Source organism: Engystomops pustulosus, chromosome 1 (genome assembly GCF_040894005.1).
Source record: "Engystomops pustulosus chromosome 1, aEngPut4.maternal, whole genome shotgun sequence".
Taxonomy (NCBI): domain Eukaryota; kingdom Metazoa; phylum Chordata; class Amphibia; order Anura; family Leptodactylidae; genus Engystomops; species Engystomops pustulosus.
Window position 1 is genome coordinate 203611081 of NC_092411.1, and position 19970 is coordinate 203631050.

General features: G+C 41.5%; 1 protein-coding gene across 3 annotated transcripts in view; it reads right to left on the reverse strand.

Annotated features, from left to right (window-relative positions):
• PPP3CA (protein phosphatase 3 catalytic subunit alpha) overlaps positions 1-19970 on the reverse strand; it is a 148934-nt gene that overhangs the window by 32104 nt on the left and 96860 nt on the right. For all 3 annotated transcript variants that reach the window (XM_072118508.1, XM_072118498.1, XM_072118516.1), the window contains exon 6: positions 15794-15933. In XM_072118508.1, the coding sequence (XP_071974609.1) occupies positions 15794-15933 (140 nt within the window). The remainder of the gene's footprint in view (positions 1-15793; positions 15934-19970) is intronic.

A 19970-nucleotide genomic window follows, 5' to 3' on the forward strand; every position in this document is an offset into this window, starting at 1 on the left:
CTACACTTAAAGGGGTATTCTCATCTGGGCATTCACATTCAGTTTCACTAATCTTCCATAAATAAACATTTCTTCAATTGGATGTTATTAAAAAAAATGCTCGTGTGTGAAGATAATTTCCTATAAACATAGCCATGTTGTCCCTTAGAAACGAGATGGCTTCCTCGGATACGACCACGTCACACTCTGGCAGCGGTGGCCAGACATGCGCTATAGAGTCCTGCCGGACCACCAGGATTCAGCAATCATTACCACAGGACGGCTGTAGGACCTGCAGTAACTCCCGGACATTTCATATACAAAAACTTTTTGTTTATCTGTGCAATCTCTCAGGCCGTATCAGGCCCCGGGTGGCCGTATCCGGGGAAGCCATCTCGTTTCTAAGGGATAAAATGACTACATTTATGAGAAATTATCTTCACACAGGAACATTTTTTTTAATAACATCTAATTGAAGAAATGTTTATATATGGAAGATTTATCAAACTGAAATGTAAATGCCCAGACGAGAATACCCCTTTAAGGGTTGCTTTAAAGTTCACTACTGTACATTCCATAGTCTTATTCTTCATGCTGGAAGATGTATCTTTAGTAGGTTACAACTGTAGAGTCGTACTTAAGACCAGCTATTGGATGGTCTGGTTTTGTTTTGAATACTGAATTTAATGGTGCCCTGGTAGGCCACGCCCCCTTTCCCAAGGTCACATCCCTTATTGGGCAAGTAGAAAACAGTACAAAAATGGTCTAAAACCCGTAGTCTTCTATGGGACGTATGGAATGTAAATACAGAAAATAGGGCATGCTCTATATTATTTTACGTCTCGCTCATGGTACGGTATACAATACCCACATTAAAATGGATGGTGGTATTGCCCCTTGTAATGAATAGGGCAGTATGCTACACGTATAAATTTAGCGTTTTTCATACGTTTTTGTGCATGAGGCTTATTCTTTTTTTTTTATTTTGAGAGATATGTAATTTTTTCTGTTCTGACGTGGTGCATTCCTTCTTAAGTTTGCCAAAGATCTATGCACTTTCATCGCTTGAAGCCTTGTGTTTCCACATAAACAAGTTTGGCATCTAAGTAAATTTAGTGTTTACCTCAGTGCTCCACAAAGCCTGAACATACAATGGGCGAAGAGTAACACATTTTTCAAAATCCATTCAAGACCAGCCAATGTAAATATACATTGGCCGGTTATGAAATGGTGTATGGAGTGGGCTCAAAGGCAGAGCACTCGGTCACCTCTAGTACACTAGAGGTAGATGTCCAAGCAGTTGCCATGACAGCAGGTAGCCCGTGACAGGCTCCCATAGCAGTCATTAGGCAGACAGTTGTATTGCAGTATGTTGCATAAGTGAACAGAACCCTTCGGGTTAAAGTACACTAGGGTGCCCAAAAAAAAATAATAGTAAAAAACAACTTTTGAGATAAGGTGATAGCTATCAAAATTTAAAAATAATTACTTCTGGCGGTGAACCTGTAATGGAGAATGGCGCTCAAATGTCTGAATTGCTATTTTTTTAAATAAAAAAATCTGAATATAAAATGATCAAAATGTTGTATCCAAAATGCCATAATTGATTGTCCTCTCATCCTGCAAACAATGACACCTTACACACCTGCATACTGAAGTGTAAAAAGTTTTTTTAAAGGTATTAAGCCAGGGGTGTAAAGCTCATTTTCCCGGGGGGCCACATCAGTCCTGTGGTTGCCTTGAAGGGGCCGAATGTCATTTTATTACAGTATTTCCGAGTGTTACCTTTTCAACCTGTTCGGTAGTTACATTTATACAGTATTACCATTATACTCACGGTCCAGCCAGATTTCAGACACGTTTCATCTTTATTTCAGTAACATTACCAAAAGTCTTTTATGCACTCCATTATGGCATTTTATTTGTAATGTTAACTGAAATTAAGATGAATTGTATCTGAAATCTGGCTGGACCGTGATTACATTTTGTTGGATTTATATACCTTTGAAGAAAGGGGACACGTGCCTCAGGAGACATGTTACAGAAGGAAATATTTAACAAAATCAAAGATAAACATATTGTTAAATAACCTGAGACACAACCATAGGAAGTGTGCCCCCCAAACTGTAGCCAATAGTCAGAGTGACCCCACAGATGCCACAGTACCCTCACAGTTGCCCCAGTGCTCCACACAATTGCCACAGTGCCACCCAAAGCAGCCACAATTCACCCCAAAGATGCCACACTGCCCCCCATAGTAGTAACAGAGCCCCCACTGCTGTCACTGTGCTCCCCAAATTAGCAAGCAGCCTCCCTCCCACTTGTGAAAAAACCCCACTTTGCTCACCTTTCATTGCCCCCATTGATGCGGCGGCCGTCATCTTTTTTTTACTCCAGCGAACGACAGCTGTGTGAGCCGGCTCTGAAGCCAGTAGATGTGATGACATCACCATGTCTGCCGGCTTAAGAGCTGGCGCATACAGCAGTGGTTCACTGGAGTAAAGATGATGACAGCCACTGTGTCGAGGGGGGATATGAGTATAGTAGTTACCCTGCCCCCCCTATGCCCTGCTCCTGACTAGCGCAGCCAAGGGGCAAGGAGCCGGGTTGGATAACATGTAAATTTGGTATCGTACTGATCAAAATATCATCTCGACCACAAATTAAAAGCTGTAAAAATAAAGCCCAGCAGAATGTGGCTCAATGGTTTTTTTTGCCAATTTCACCACATTTTGAAATTGTGTTTTGAAGTTCACCAGCACATGGCATAGAATATTAAATGGTGCCACTAGAAAGTACAATTGGCCTTGCAGATAACAAGCCTTAATAAATCTTTGTAAACACTGAAATCTAAAAGAAATTATGCCTTGTGGCAGAATCGGAGGGAAAAAAAAGACTTGCCCTATATATATTATCTTTTTTTTCCCTCCGATTCTGCCACAAGGCATAATTTCTTTTAGATTATATATAATTTCTTTAGAGATATATATATATGTATATATACACATACACTCACCGGCCACTTTATTAGGTACACCATGCTAGTAACGGGTTGGACACCCTTTTGCCTTCAGAACTGCCTCAATTCTTCGTGGCATAGATTCAACAAGGTGCTGGAAGCATTCCTCAGAGATTTTGGTCCATATTGACATGATAGCATCACACAGTTGCCGCAGATTTGTCGGCTGCACATCCATGATGCGAATCTCCCGTTCCACCACATCCCAAAGATGCTCTATTGGATTGAGATCTGGTGACTGTGGAGGCCATTTGAGTACAGTGAACTCATTGTCATGTTCAAGAAACCAGTCTGAGATGATTCCAGCTTTATGACATGGCGCATTATCCTGCTGAAAGTAGCCATCAGATGTTGGGTACATTGTGGTCATAAAGGGATGGACATGGTCAGCAACAATACTCAGGTAGGCTGTGGCGTTGCAACGATGCTCAATTGGTACCAAGGGGCCCAAAGAGTGCCAAGAAAATATTCCCCACACCATGACACCACCACCACCAGCCTGAACCGTTGATACAAGGCAGGATGGATCCATGCTTTCATGTTGTTGACGCCAAATTCTGACCCTACCATCCGAATGTCGCAGCAGAAATCGAGACTCATCAGACCAGGCAACGTTTTTCCAATCTTCTACTGTCCAATTTCGATGAGCTTGTGCAAATTGTAGCCTCAGTTTCCTGTTCTCAGCTGAAAGGAGTGGCACCCGGTGTGGTCTTCTGCTGCTGTAGCCCATCTGCCTCAAAGTTCGACGTACTGTGCGTTCAGAGATGCTCTTCTGCCTACCTTGGTTGTAACGGGTGGCGATTTGAGTCACTGTTGCCTTTTTATCAGCTCGAACCAGTCTGCCCATTCTCTTCTGACCTCTGGCATCAACAAGGCATTTCCGCCCACAGAATTGCCGCTCACTGGATGTTTTTTCTTTTTCGGACCATTTTCTGTAAACCCTAGAGATAGTTGTGCGTGAAAATCCCAGTAGATCAGCAGTTTCTGAAATACTCAGACCAGCCCTTCTGGCACCAACAACCATGCTACGTTCAAAGACACTCAAATCACCTTTCTTCCCCATACTGATGCTCGGTTTGAACTGCAGGGGATTGTCTTGACCATGTCTACATGCCTAAATGCACTGAGTTGCCGCCATGTGATTGGCTGATTAGAAATTAAGTGTTAACGAGCAGTTGGACAGGTGTACCTAATAAAGTGGCCGGTGAGTGTATATATATACATTTATGTGGCTTCACAGGAAAACAAGCATACCAAAAAATTCTTTGAAACCAACAAAAGTTTAGAGCATTTCCTGGTGTCCTGGTGTACCAAAACAAATAAAAGGCTATAAAATGATGATCTGATCTGCACCCTCCGATGAAGTTGTCAGGGTGCGATAAGTAGTTAACATAGCGGCACCCATGTGCCTTTCAGTCTGTGGGCTCTCTCTATAAACCCATTCTCTGCAGGTGTACACTTTTCTATCCCAGTTACTGATTGGAAGCAATATTTATAACAGTTATAGTAGGACAGTAGGTTCACATAGGTGTTGGAGGCTCTGCAACAAGTTTTGTCAAAAAAGGCCAGATAAAATAGTTCTCGCTGTGCCATTAGGTCTAATAAAATGAATGACGCAATGTCAAGTGTCATTATTATCAATGGGGTCTGTTGGATGGCTTTGGCGATTGTCATTTAATGGATCTGGAAATGTTAGTATTTTCCCTTTTTTTGTTTACGAAATTGAAGAGAAAGAAGGAATTAATGCAGATGTGAAATTAGACCTAGAAGAGAAGTCTTTGGGAATAGATGTCATTTGCCTGACAGAGGTTGACAGGAGGACATCTGGTGCAAAAGGGTAGATTATCCAGGAAGATATCTGCAGTCAGGTTACATGGCATGGTGTATCTGTTACATAAGTCGCAGGAATTGCCACTGGACTAAGGAGCTGAAGGGGAATCTTCACATTCTACAATATCCTTCAAATGTTAGAAGTAGATCACTATTAGGAGCTACTTTTTATAGAACAACATGTCAGCACCTGGTCCCAATTGTCACCCTTCACATCTCAATAGTGGAGACGCACTGAGTGTGTTTAAATCCCAACTATATACAAATGTAACCAATATACAAATATACAACTATTTTGAGTTTATTGCAAGTCTCTAATTTCAGATAATTTTAAACTGTAGCTCATGGCATACAAAACACATGACTGTGTTTATATACGACAAATGACTTATTTTATACTGTGTTGCGGGGTAAAAAACGTATCCTACACGGATTGTTTTAATGAAAAGAAGCAGCTACATTCATGTTTGATTCTATACACCGTCAGGATAAACAAATATAAAAAAGATTGGCCTATTAGACACAGAATCTGGCATCAGACCCACCTATGCATTAAATGATGACTTAAAGTCGTTATCAGGTTTCAGAAAATAAATGTCATTGTGAAATGTTACCATATATTCTTGAGTATAACCTGACCAAGTTTAAGCAGAAGCACGTAATTCTATCACGAAAACATTGGGAAACTGTATCAACTAGAGTATAACCATAGGTTGGCAAATGCAGCCACTATTCTTTAAAGGGCACCTACCACCACAAATCTACCTATAAAGGTAGATTGGGTGGTAGGTGGATCAATGGGACGTGAGGATAGCCCTTTTAAGGGCTAATCCTCACGTCCCCACACTTTTTTGATAACTTTTATTACACATATATTCAAATTTACTTATGCGGCTACTGGGGCGTGGAGTAGCCGCATCTGAGGTTACACGAGGCAGCTACTCCACGCCCCGGTAGCCACTTTACCCCTCCTACTCACCCATCTTCGGCGTGCAGCTCCGCGTAGCTGCGCGCCCTCGTCCGGCGATCCTGCCGTCTGCGCATGCGCAGAAGAGCAGGCCCGCGCCTGCACGGTCACTGCTCCGAAACAGGCGCGGGCCATGCGCAGACGGCAGGATCGCCGGACGAGGGCGCGCAGCTGCGCGCAGAAGATGGGTGAGTAGGAGGGGTAAAGTGGCTACCGGGGTGTGGAGTAGCCGCCTCGTGTAACCACAGATGCGGCTACTCACTTTCATTTAGCTTTTGAACATTGCACTATATCTGACACAGAGAGATGAGATATATTAGATGCCCACTGCACATACTACATTTCTGCAATTCAACACACTAGATCTGCTGTGTCTGGCTTCCTGCTGTGCCTCCGCAGATTATCAACTTAGCTGTGTGTAGTTTTTAGTTGTCCCCATGTTGCTGCTGCCTCAGTAATTCAGATTCTGTGTATGAGTGTGCAGCAGTGAGTGAGCTCCGTGCTAGACTGCAGGGGGAGGAGCTACAGTGCAGAGACAGAGAAACTCAACTAGCACGTCCGTCACACAGGAATCCAAGATGGCTGCCGACACCAAGTCAGAAGTTACAGGTTCGTGTCTAGGGGCAACGGAAATTGTGTACAGCAGGACTGATAGAGACAGGTTGGAATTATATCTGTGAAATGCTGTATTTTGGTTAATAACGGTGAATAAGAGAATTTTGTTATCCTGAGTACATGTAAGAAACTTGTCTCTGTGGGAATACCCCTTTGAGATATAAAAGGAGGTGGGGGTGTTTATCTTTATGGGCCACAACTTCCTTGGCCACTGTCGAAAGCTGCTTTAAATGGACAGTGTATGGGTACTGCACCTTGTAAGGGCAGGAGCTATAATGGGGATGTGAGGAGTCAGTTTTCAGGGCATGGAAAGTAGTTAGTTCCCAGTAGTTAGTTCCCAGCTACAGGGCCCTCGACTACAAGTCTAGTCTGTGGTAAGATTGTTCCACATTACAGATTTATATTTATAAATTTTACGGGTATTTATGAGATGCTTATATCTATTTTTTTGATCTTTTAAGAAATTTGGTAAAAGTTAAGTTTTAAATGGTCATAACGTGCTTATTGTAATATACTTACCCTCCAGTGTCTGCCTCTCCCCAGATCTTCTCTTCTGCTTTTCGGGTTCTCCAAAATGTGGGCAAAAGCATATCTTTGCACTCTGTAAGCATATACACTATGATGTCACCAGGCGGCGACATAATGGGGGTCATTTACTAAGGGCCCGATTCGCATTCTCCCGACGTGTTACCCGAATATTTCCGATTTGCGCCGATTTCCCCTGAATTGCCCCGGGATTTTGGCGCACGCGATTTGATTGTGGCGCATCGGCGCTGGCATGCACGCGACGGAAATCGGGGGGTGTGGCCTTTTTTTTTAAAAAAAATCTGTCGCGGAGCTTGCACTTACCTTCACTCAGCCCGGCTCGGTGAACTCCAGTGCGTTCCGATGCTTTTCAGCGGAGGAACTACCTTAATGAATCCAGGCGGGACCCGAATCCAGCGCAGAGAACGCGCCGCTGGATCGCGAATGGACTGGGTAAGTAAATCTGCCCCAATGTGTGCCGACGTGCATCTGCCCACACTGTCGGGAACCCGAAGGGCAGAAGAGGAGATATACAATAAATTGTTATACAATATTACAATATGCCTATATTTGCTTTAAACATTACAGATCTTAATAAATTAGATTGTAAAAATGTATTTATTTCCAATGAGACAGGCTGTTCTTAGGGTAAATTATTTAGGTATTTACCATGCTTCAATGACTGTAGGAACACTTATTTAACAAAGGAGCAGCACAAAAGCTTTGGTCAACTTAAGCAAAGAATAATAAAATTACAGCTAACCATTTGTTTCTTTGTGCAGTCAATCCAGCAGAGGTGCTTGTATCCAAGGACAACAATCTTGTTTTGACTACATGTACGAGAAATTATCCTCACAGGAGGTACATTTTTTAAATAACATCCAATTGAAGAAATTAATGCATATGGAAGATGAATTCAATTAAATGTCAAGGTCCATATGAGAATACTCCTTTAACCAAGCCCGATTTTTGAAAACTGCCCTGTGTCACTAAGTGGTTATAACCTTCAAATGCTTTAACCCCTTCCCGACATTTGACGTAATAATACTGCATGGCGGGAGGTGCGTTGCCGCAAAATGCAGTATTATTACGTCATGCTTCTGGCGCCGGCTCCTGAACGGAGCCGGCGCTAGAAGCTGCGTGTGTCGGCTATATATTATAGCCGACACCTGCCTCTAACACCCGCGATCGGAGATTTCTCCGATCGCGGGTGTTAACCCCTAACACGCCGCGGTCGCGCTGACCGCGGCGTGTCAGAGGCATTTAAATGCAAGCTGAAGGGAATCGGACCCCCCCGCGGCGCTTACCGGGGGGTCCGATCGCAGCCCCGGGACTGCCGGTGCCCGGGGCTGCGAGATCTTCATACGGAAGCCGGGTCCTGCCTTCTGGCAGGACCCGGCTGTAAGACACTGGGCATGCGCAGCATGCTCAGTGTCTTACATTACACAGTGCAATACTTCTGTATTGCACTGTGTAACCTGTAAAATAGCTTGAACAAGTGATCAGAAGATCACTTGTTCAAGCTTAGATGTCATTACCTGTAAAAAAAAGTTAAAACAATAAATAAAGGTTTTTAAAAATAAAAATAAATAATAAAAGAAAGTGAAAGTCCCCCCAAACACCACATTTCCCTTTACACAAGTAATAAAGTATAAAATACACTAAATCACAAAAAACCCCCACTTATTTGGTATCGCCGCGTCCGTAACAATCTGTACAATAAATCCTAATCATAATTGGACCCGCTCGGTGAACGTGGTAAAAAAAAAACCCCAAAAACTTGCCAAAAATTAAAACTTTTTATCAAATTGCTTTACAAAAAATGTTCTAAAAAGTGATCCGAAAAAGTTACAAGCGCCAAAATGATACCACTGAAAAGAACAACTTGTCACGCAAAAAATAAGCTCACAACCAGCTCCGTCAACCAAAAAATACTATAGTTATGCCGCTATAAAGATGGCAATACTAAAACAAATTCAATTTTTTCTATTCTAGTTTTCCTTCAATAAAATTGGACAAATATAAATAAAACTATATAAATGAGGTATCACCGTAATCGTAGTGATCCGTAGAATAAAGATAATATATTATTGTTATGCTACAGCGAACCCCCCCCCTCAAAAATGCTAAAAATCCAAAACAAGAATTGATGATTTTATTTTCCTCCACACGAAAAAAGTTAATAAAATTGCTTCAATAAGCTAAACACCCTCTAAAATAAAGTTTTTTTTACAGTGCATCGCGTCTCGCAAAAAATAAGCCCTTATTTGTCTAAATTGCTTAAAAAATAAAGATTGTATAGCCTATTCCCAACGCGCGTTGTAATAGAACGGTGCGGCGGGTAGTGACTTGCCAACACGGTTCAGACACAGTGATCGGGGCAAGATGGCAGCTGATCCTAACAGCCATCCATCCTGCCCCATGGACCAGAAGGGTTATGTCCCCCCCACACACCCCCAGTTTATTATCGCTGCTATTGGCTCATCAATTCAGACGAGCCAATAGCAGCGAATTTACTTATGACGTCAGTAATACCGGTCACCATGTCTGTAGACACGGTGATCGGGGCAGAGTGGCGGCTGTTCCTGACAGCCACCAATTGTGCCTTGTGGTTCAGAGGGGTTTTGTTGCCACCCTCTGTCCATGTTTGCCGCTATTGGCTGGTCGATTTGGTCCAGCTAAAAGCAGCAATATTCGTCACAATGGGCATCGCTAGGGTGAATAAGAGCAACACTTGGCGATAATTTCCCTACTAAAATGAAGATATGGTACAAAAGCGCTGGCCGTGCACATTGTACAGATTACGCTGTACAACTCTTACGAGCTGTTCCAATGTGCAGGTCCTGCCGTATCATTTCTCCGTTTTCAAGAGGAAGATATTAGGAAACTAATATTGGGACAAGAAGGACGGGGCCCCAGTACCTCTGGTTTAGATGTTCCTGTGTTTTGCCAGGACAGCATTTTCCCGGTGAATTCTGCTGCTTCTAATGGTAAGACTCAATAAAGAGTCTGTTCCAAAAGAGGAGTTAGGATGGACACTATATACTAAGGATGGACACTATATACTACTAAGAGACCTGCGACAACTCCAAGTGTGACAAAAGTTTAGATGGTCCCCTGGTCTATTCTACCTCCTTATACGCAACACATTCAAAATTCACGCCCAACCTGTTGTGAATTCAGTAAAATGAATAATTGTAACAACTGGTAAGTCACGTTGCTCCCTATACCCCTCCACATTATTTCATAAGGGGCGCCACATAACGGGCACTGAACGTTCCAGAAATAATTGCAATTTCCATCTTGGACTCCATCGCACATCGTATTTGGAAACCACCTGTATGTTCAAATGCTCATTTCACCACGTGTATTACACTACACCACATATTACACCTTGCTAAATTCCCCAAGGGGTGTACATTCAACAATTAGGGTCACTTTTCGGGTTTTCCTCTGTTTTGGTACCACTACGGCTCTCCAAATGTATCCTGACACATGTGAAGAATTTCTTGCAAATTTGGCCTCTAAAAGACAAACACCCCTCTTTTCCTCTACTGTGCGCCCATAAAGCATTTTATATGCACATGTGGGGTACTTCTACACTCAGGAGAAATAGTTTTACACCTTTTTCGGGGTTATTTAATATATTATCCCTTGTGGCTTACATAAATTAGGGGTAAAGTGACATTTATAGGAAAATTTTCACCTTTTTAATGTTTAGGGCCTAATTGGATCATTCACCTGTAGGGGCAAATACATATATTACACATTGCAAAATTCTCTAAGGGGTGTGTGTTCAAAAATTAGGATCACTTTTTGGATTCTTATCTGTTTTATACCACTAGGGCTCTCCAAATGCATGTCAAACATTTCTGTCAAATTTGGCTTCTAAAAGGCAAACCTCCCCCTTTCCTTTTACTGTGCGCCCATACAACATTTTATATACACATGTGGGGTACTTCTACACTCAAGAGAAATAGGTTTACATATTTTGGGGGGTTATTACATTTTTTTTATCCCTTGTGGCTACAAAAAATTAGGGGTACAATGACCTTTATAAGAAAATGTTCACCTTTGTCCTATTTAAGCCCTAATTAAATCAAACACCTATATGGACAAATACTCATATTACACCTTACTAAATTCTCTAAGGGGTGTGCTTTCCAAAATGGTGTCACTTGTTGGGGTTCCGCTCTGTTTTGGTACCACTACGGCTCTCTAAATGCATCCTGACACATGTAAAGGATGTTTGTCAAATTTGGCTTCTAAAAGGCCAATGCCCCTCTTTCCCTTCTGAGCTTCACTGCGTACCCATACAATATTTTATTTGCATGTGTGGGGCAATTTTATACTCGGGAGAAATGCTAGTACACATTTTTTGGGGTTGTTTCATCTTTAATGCCTTATGGGATACAAAAATTAGCCGTAAAAGTGACTTTTTTGGGAAAATGTCCATCTTTTTCCTTTTAGGGACCTAATTGAAGCAAACACCTGTGGGGGAAAATACACATATTACACCTTGCTAAATTCTCCAAAGGGTGCACTTTCCAAAATAGTGACACTTGTTGGGGTTCCCCTCTGTTTTGGTACCACTAGGGCTCTCCAAATGCATCCTGACACATGTAATGGATGATTGTCAAATCTGGCTTCTAAAAGGCCAAAGCTCCTCCTTCCCTTCTGAGCCCCACTGTGTACCCATACAACACTTTATATGCAAAAGTGGTGCAGTTCTGTGCTTAGGAGAAATAGTTTTACACATTTATGGGAGTTGTTTCATCTTTTATCCCTTGTGGCTTACAAAAATTTGGGGTAAAAGTGACTTTTTTGAGAACATTTTCACCTTTTTTCCCTTTTGGGGCCTAATTGAATCAAACACCTGTTTGGGCAAATACACAAATTACACCTTGCTAAACTCTCCAAGGGGTGTACTTTCCAGAATGGTGTCTCTTGTTGGGGCTTTCCTCTGTTTTGGTACCATTATGGCTCTCCAAATGCATCCTGACACATGAAAACTTTTTCAGCCATATTTGCCCTGCAAAAACGAAACAACGCTCTTTCCATTCCAAGTGCCCCCCTGTGCCCGTACAGCAGGGTACAGTGACAAAATGGGCATTGACATGCTCAGGAGGAATTTCCTTAAACATGGTAAAATGCATTTTCCTTTTTAACCCATTGTGAAGGTGCAAATTTTAGTGTTCAATGAATCTATTGTAAGATAAAATTACATTTCTGTAATTTCACTTTCATTTATCTTTCACCCTCATGAAACGCTCAAAGGGTTAACAAAATTCCCAAAGGTTGTTTTGAATATTTTGAGGGGTGTAGTTTCTAAAATGGTGTCATTTGTGGGGGTTTTCTATCATGTAGGCCTTATAAAGTCTTCTAACTAAACTGACCCTCCAAAAGTAGGTTTTGATGATTTTCGTGAAAATCAGAAAAATTGCACCTAAAGTTATAAGCCTCCTAACATCCTAAAAAAAAGGAAAAGATGTTTGAAAAATGATGCCAAGTTAAAGCAGACATATGGAAAATGTTAGTTATCAAGTTATTTTAGTGATATGACTAACTTTCCAAAAAGTTGAAAATTTTGAATTTTGAAAACATAGTTTTTTTCAAAATTTTTGGCAAATTTCCATTTATTTCATAAATAAATACCAAACATATTGATAAAATTTCTTGACCAACATGAAGTACAATGTGTCACGAAAAAACAATCTCAAAATCAACTGGATATGTTAAAGTGTTCCAAAGTTATAACCACTTAAATAGACACATGTCAGATTTTAAAAAATGGGCCGTGTCAGGAAGGTGAAAAGTGGCTTCAGCGTTAAGGGGTTAATATATCCAGGTAATTTTGAGATTGTTTTCTCGTCACACATTGTAAAAAAAAAATAGAAATTTGTCAAAAATTTTGAAATTCTTTGCTTTTGAGGTAGATAGTCATAGCACCCAAATAACTTGACAAATAACATTTCCCAACTGTCTGCTTTACATTGGCATGCCTTTATGCATCCTCTCATTTTACTAGGTCGTTATGGGGCTTAGAATTGTGGGTAAATTTTTTCACATTTTTATGAAAATCACCAAAACCTATATTTACAGACCCCTCCTCAGTTTTCAGGTGACTTTGAGAGGTCTTATATACGTATTTTTCGGCCTATAAGGCGCACCTCTGATAAATGCCTACTAAGACATCTAGGTTCATATATAAGGCGCACTGAAGTATAAGGCGCAGGATCAAATGCAGTACCTAAAAATGACCAGCAAGTGGCAGACCTGTGCACAGTTCAAGCCAGCTACACTTCCCGGGAAACTTGTCTTCAGCGTGTCAGAGAGCTCCAATCTCAGAGGTATGGGCTGCTGGGGGTTAATGCAGGGTGATGCCCCTTCTCCTTCCCTCCTCAGCCAGGGTGTTATTCCTGTGGGGTTCCCTGTGGCTCCTTCTCTTTCCCCTGTTACAGGGCTGGCAGGTATGGGGGATTGTTTACTGATGATGATGATTGCCTCGTGGTCGGCACTATGGCAGCTCCGGTCTCTCCGTGCTAGGGGAGGGCAGGATGGGCACAATGTTAGTTGTGGTACCAGGGCACTTCAGGAGCTAGGGACCCTGTATACTGTGTGGGAAGGTGCAGGAAATTTCTGGGGATGGAGCTATTAAACACTGGTAAATGTACAGTACATCTTGTCTGTAGTACATTTCTGTTTAAGTTCATATATAAGGCGCACTGGCCTATAAGGCGCACCTTTGATTTCTGAGAAAATTAAAGGATTTTTGGTGCGCCTTATAGGCCGAAAAATACGGTAAGTAAAACCACATAAACTACACCATTATAGAAACTGCACCCCTCAATGTATGAGAAACCAACTTTAAAAAGTTTGTTAACTCTTTAGGTGTTTTACAGGGGTAAAAACAAAATGGAGGTGGGATTTACAATTTGTAATTTTTTTGGACAATACATTAATTTTGGGCCAAAATTTAAAAATTCACAACTGATTAAATGATAAAACTCTCCATAAAGTTTGATACCCAATTTCTCCTGATTATGCAGATACCCCCATATGTGGTGGTAAACTGCTGTATGGGCGCATAGCCAGGCACAGAAAAGGAAGGAGGCACCATCCAGAGCAGATCTGCAATGTCACATATTAAAGGCTATAAAATGTTTATTTTTTTTTTGTAATGTGGACATATGGGGGCTTATTTTTTCCAGGATGATAACTGCTTTTCAGGTGCATCACTTAAGAGGGTTAAATAGCTAATTGAAGAGATGGTATTAAAGGGAACCTACCACCACAAATCTACCTATAAAGGTAGATTGGGTGGTAGGTGGATCATTGGGACGTGAGGATAGCCCTTTTAAGGGCTAATCCTCACGTCCCTGCACTTTTTTGAGAACTTTAATTTGATATTTATTCAAATGTACTTATGTGGCTACCGGGGCGTGGAGTAGCCGCTTATGAGATTACACGAGGCGGCTACTCCACGCCCCGGTAGCCACTTTACTCCTCCTACTCACCCATCTTCGGCGCGCAGCTCCGCGTAGCTGCGCGCCCTCGTCCGGCGAGCCTGCCGTCTGCGCATGCGCAGAAGAGCAGGCCCGCGCCTGTTTCGGAGTTGTGACCGCGCAGGCGCGGGCCTGCTCTTCTGCGCATGCGCAGACGGCAGGCTCGCCGGACGAGGGCGCGCAGCTACGCGGAGCTGCGCGCCGAAGATGGGTGAGTAGGAGGAGTAAAGTGGCTACCGGGGCGTGGAGTAGCCGCCTCGTGTAATCTCATAAGCGGCTACTCCACGCCCCGGTAGCCACATAAGTACATTTGAATAAATATCAAATTAAAGTTCTCAAAAAAGTGCAGGGACGTGAGGATTAGCCCTTAAAAGGGCTATCCTCACGTCCCAATGATCCACCTACCACCCAATCTACCTTTATAGGTAGATTTGTGGTGGTAGGTGCCCTTTAACTCTTTCTTGGTGGGGATAATAAAATCATTAATTTTGGTTTAGGGTTTTTAGTTTTTTTTTCTTTGTAGGCCTTTCACTGTACCATAAAAATAATCAGTTCTCTTTATTCTATAGGTCACCACGATTACAGCGATACCTGATTTATATACCTTTCTTATGGTTACCTTGTTTTGCAGAATATAAAACTCATTTGTTGAGAAATGTGCTTGTTTTTGCATCACCATGATCTAAAAAAGGCATAACATTTTTATTTTTTCATATACGGAGCTGACTTAGGTTTTGTTTTTTGCAGAACAAGCTGTACTTTTATTGGAATCATGTCAGGGTAGATGTTACTTTTATGTTTTAAAAAAATATATATTTTTACGGCGTTGACCATTCTGATTCAGTATCAATTTCATCTTATTCTATACGTTGTTACGGACGTCGCGATACCCAATATGTTGTGTTTTGTGGTGATTGTCACTTTTTTAATGTAAAATGTGATTTTTATTGGTAATGGGGCATTAGGGGATCTTTATTGATTGATTGATTTATTTTTTTTAACTTTTTTTTCACTGTTTTACTTTGTCCCAGGGTGGGACATGAACAAGTGATCACTGGTTCAAGGTAATATACACAATATGCGGCATCTATGGGGTTAAACAGTCGCACAACTGTCACATTAGTCACACAAGCACTGAGCTGGGGCGATCGCTGTGACGTACATGTACCTCGGGATGCGGCAACTGAACGCATTTCCCGACGTACATGTATGTCATATTGCGCTAAAGGGTTAAGTTATCTCAATAACTGAACTGTGAGAGCAGTTCACTGGAATTAAAATCTGTAACATGAAAGATAATGATATGAGATTATATGTAACTCAGTCATGTCAATACCATTCTAACCTACTTACCTGTAAAAATAAGAGCACCCTCTAACTGTGTTGTGAGTGAAATGTTCTTGGCTCTTCTCATTCCCAAAGTCTTCCAGGGGATCTGACCACAAAATATCACACATGGGTCCATATGCAGGGGGTTCTTTAAAGCGATCTAACTGAGAGAAGAAAAACAACAATTTTTAATTCCATTTGTCAAATTTTTAAAATAGACATGGTCATAGTAAAATCGCCTTATACTAGAAGACAGAGAACATGTTATTCAATGGTAGAAATCCAGCAGAGGACTGTGACAGATGCCATAGAGTGTTATGTGACTAATATTCTACACCCTATTTCTGATATATATGGTGCACAGAGAACACTTATTTGGCTTACGTCTGGCAAATTAAAGATATGGCTAACATGCAATGTATTCTGGAGTATACATCAAGCAGACATCATATATGACCTGTGCCCACATCATGTAATCTCAGATGAAAAACGGCTGGATTACGACTCATGCAACTTGTACAGCCTTCTGATAATCCCCATAGTTTCTGGTGACTTCTCTATATGACTCCTTTCTCCATTTTTCCAACAGAGTCTGCTAAATGTATGATAGCATGAAATCCTTTCATATGTGAAAGCGGTTGTGTAAGGCTACATTCAGGGCCGGTTCTAGACAAAGTGGGGCCCTGGGCAAAACTAAAAGTGGGGCCCCAAAATAAAACTATTTTATGACCAGTCACAGTCAGCCAGAGGCTCCTTTAGTATGGTAAAACAAACTGTAATATGGGAGAATTTTATAGGAGATAGATGATAGGGAGATTTATGGGCAGCATGGTGGCTCCGTGTTTAGCACTACAGCCTTGCAGCGCTGGTCAACATCTGCAAAGATTTTGTATGTTCTCTCTGTGTCTGCGTGGGTTTCCTCCGGGTCCTCCGGTTTCCTCCTACACTCCAAAAAATTACTGGTAGGTTGATTAGACTGTGAGGCCCATTGGGGAGGGGGACCGATATTTTCTGAAAGCAGACACTTGCCCCATTTTCAAAATTGCATCAAAGATTTTATAGACATAGGCGCCTTCATGCAATTTTGATTCAAATTGAAACATTTTATTAAAAATACTTAAAATTTGACCTTGATGGCAAAAAATTTGATCCAAACAGAAAATGTTTACCTTCACATCTCCTAAATGTAATACATGGACATTTGTAGAGTTCACAAATGTGCCCTATTGATATGTTCACATAAATAAATCCACATAATATCACTAAAACTGTAATAACTAGATATCTGCTTTTAAGCTAGACATTTTTAGACAGTCACAACCTGCAAAATATATCAATAAAACAGAATAAAAAGTAAAGGCGCCATAAAACCTATAGAATTTTGAAAGCAGACAACCAGGCGATGCATTTGGCAATTAACATTCAAAATTCAAAAATCCAGAATACTTATATAAAGAAAATCTACTTTCCTAAAACAGATGTGAGGAGAGCATACAGACCCCACATGTGTATATTCACCAAAATATGCAGCAAAGGGAACACACAGATGTATCATTGTCTGTTCCTTACACAATGGTAACCCAAATAAATAACTATATATACATAAACCCCTCTAATGAGATAATAAAAGTCACGTTTAGATGTGCGCCATTGTATAATCACAATAACAGAACCCTCCGCGCTTCATAAGAATGAAAGTGAGAATGTCATAACATAGGTGTAAATAATGGAGGATGATGGGAAATAAAAACTTTATACCAGGACATGTGTGTGTTTTTGGTGTTACATATAACTTTATGGGCATGTTCTGGTCGCAGTTTAGGCGCAATGTTAGATTCGGGCACTTACATGTGATCCTGCTACAAGCTCCTCTCTGCTTCTCCCACAGCCCAGAATGAAGATAACTCACAGCAGCACCCAGGTGTGTGACACCCAGCACCCAGTGACCTCCTCAGCAGGGGCTTCTCCTGGAGGGGATCCCCCAGTGCTGGTCTCCTGCTGCACCCCTGTAATTCTGCACAGTATCCCCCTCAGAAACACTGGTGATACTGTGCAGAATGACATGGGGGACACTTGTCAGTACTATGTGCAACATTGTGTAACGTTCTCTTCTCTCTTGCTTTGAGCTCAGGATTCTGCAGAATGTTTTGTAAATAGAAGGTGATGAAGTGTAAATAGAGTCTGTAGCTCCTGTCTGCAGAGTATCTAATGACTGTATTATCTGTACTAGTGTCTGCAGAGTATCTCATGTCTGTATGATCTGTTTTAGTGTCTGCAGTGTCTGGATGAGCTTTTCTGCTAGAAATGAGCTGTTCTGCAAAGGGGCTCAGTGCTTTCTTCTCAGTTAACGCCAGCTCCGGGCTGGAGTGTTTTTGCGCCCGTTTTTGCGCCTAAATGAAAAGTCGCAAGTGATGAATATGATTAGGCGCATCAAAACATCTGGATTGCTAGGATAAATGAGGGAAAGCTGGGTATTTTTGCTGTGCAGCTAATTTGGCATTTAGTCGCAAAAATGGCACAAAAAATGGTGCGCCTGAATGAAAAGGCGCAAAAACAACAGAAAAAAAACGATTGATACATGTGGCCCAAAGTGTGTTCTTAGATTTGCATAGAGAAGGGTTAAAAACATGAATATTAGTTGATATTATCCCTTCTCAAAATGTAGTACTAGTAACATATAAAGTGAATATTTCCAGTATCTGTGAGGTGCAGCAGCTCCTGTGTGCAGCAAATGCTCCCTGCAGCCTGGTGGCTAAGAATCTGAAGAGGGGGAGACACTTCAGGGGGCTGTATCTCTGGTTCTGTGACTCATAGAGCCTCACTTCTTTTTTCCTATGAAAGAAGAGAGTCTCCTCTTTTATATGAATCTACATTTGTGTTTCTAAAATGCAGAAAAACTGAGATATTAACTGTTAAACTGCCGTCGGAAGTGATATTTATATATAAAAATGGCACCTGATATTCTCACTTTAAACCTGAATATCTCTGGATCCATGGCACCTAGAAACAAAATTCAAGATTCATTTGAAAGAAGAGATTCTCCCCTTTCTCCCTGGGGGCCCTGGGCAATTGCCACCTTTGCCTACCCATAGCGCCGGCCCTGGCTACATTCACACCTTATTCACAACTTATATGGCAGGAAAGCTCTTTGTGTAGAAGTCTGTCCAGTACTTGTCACATACAGTAAAACACAGGATGAAAAATAGCAGCTAGCGGAATCTTCCAATCCAGCTCCCTTCTAGAGAGCGATGTGTTCGGTCAGCGGAGGCCATAAGAGCCTATGGGGGACGGATGCAAAATATTGCATTCACCCTGGTCTCTCCTGAGCGTAGCTTCAAGGAGGTCTCCATATAAGGATACCTACATCACTAGGGGAAACATTGGCAGCAGCCAATCACTTGCTATTGCTGATGTTAACTCCTCCTCTGGCTTTCAGAGGGGATGTGGAGGAACAGTATTTTGCATCCTGCTGTAAGTGCATACACTGGGACACGTTCAAGCACTCTGTTGCAAGGACACATATCCTTAGAAAGTGTCCTTACAATGAAGAGCAATAATGAGGTCTGAATGTATCCCAATGCTTCTTCAGGCACTCTTCAATGGATCATAATTTGGATTGGTCAGCTCCTATCCCTTCCTTTTTGACATACTCGGACTACAAGGGAATACTGAAGAAGGTTTTCCACATTTGCAATGCTAAGTTTTTTTTATCCAAAGCAAAAGGCCATCAAACTCCAATTTCTGACGTGTTTTTAATTCCGTGCACGAAACGACACTGCAATCCTCAGGAAAACCTTTCCTAAGAATAAGTTGCAGCTGACTTGTCACATTGATTTATGCGTCTATCAAGCTGGCTAATCCAGTCAGGAAGTAAAATAAAACCTAAATAATTCAACGATGAAACAGTGAAATTTTAGCCCAGGGCTTAATATTATTTGAGGGGAATGAAGTGATATTTCATCGCCTTGACGTTCAATTAAAAAGAAGAAAACTTTCATTAGAAAGATGCATTCAGAGATTCAGCTTCAAATGTGTATCATAAAATATGCAATACTGAGCTAGAATTCCAAACTTATTTTAGGCTGGTAAATTATTCATGGTTTTGTAACTGAAAGACGCGAGAATGAAATAATGTGTTGATAAATATGCAGATTGTGTTTCAGAAAACCACGGACAGACTTATTAGCCACCGCATATTGCA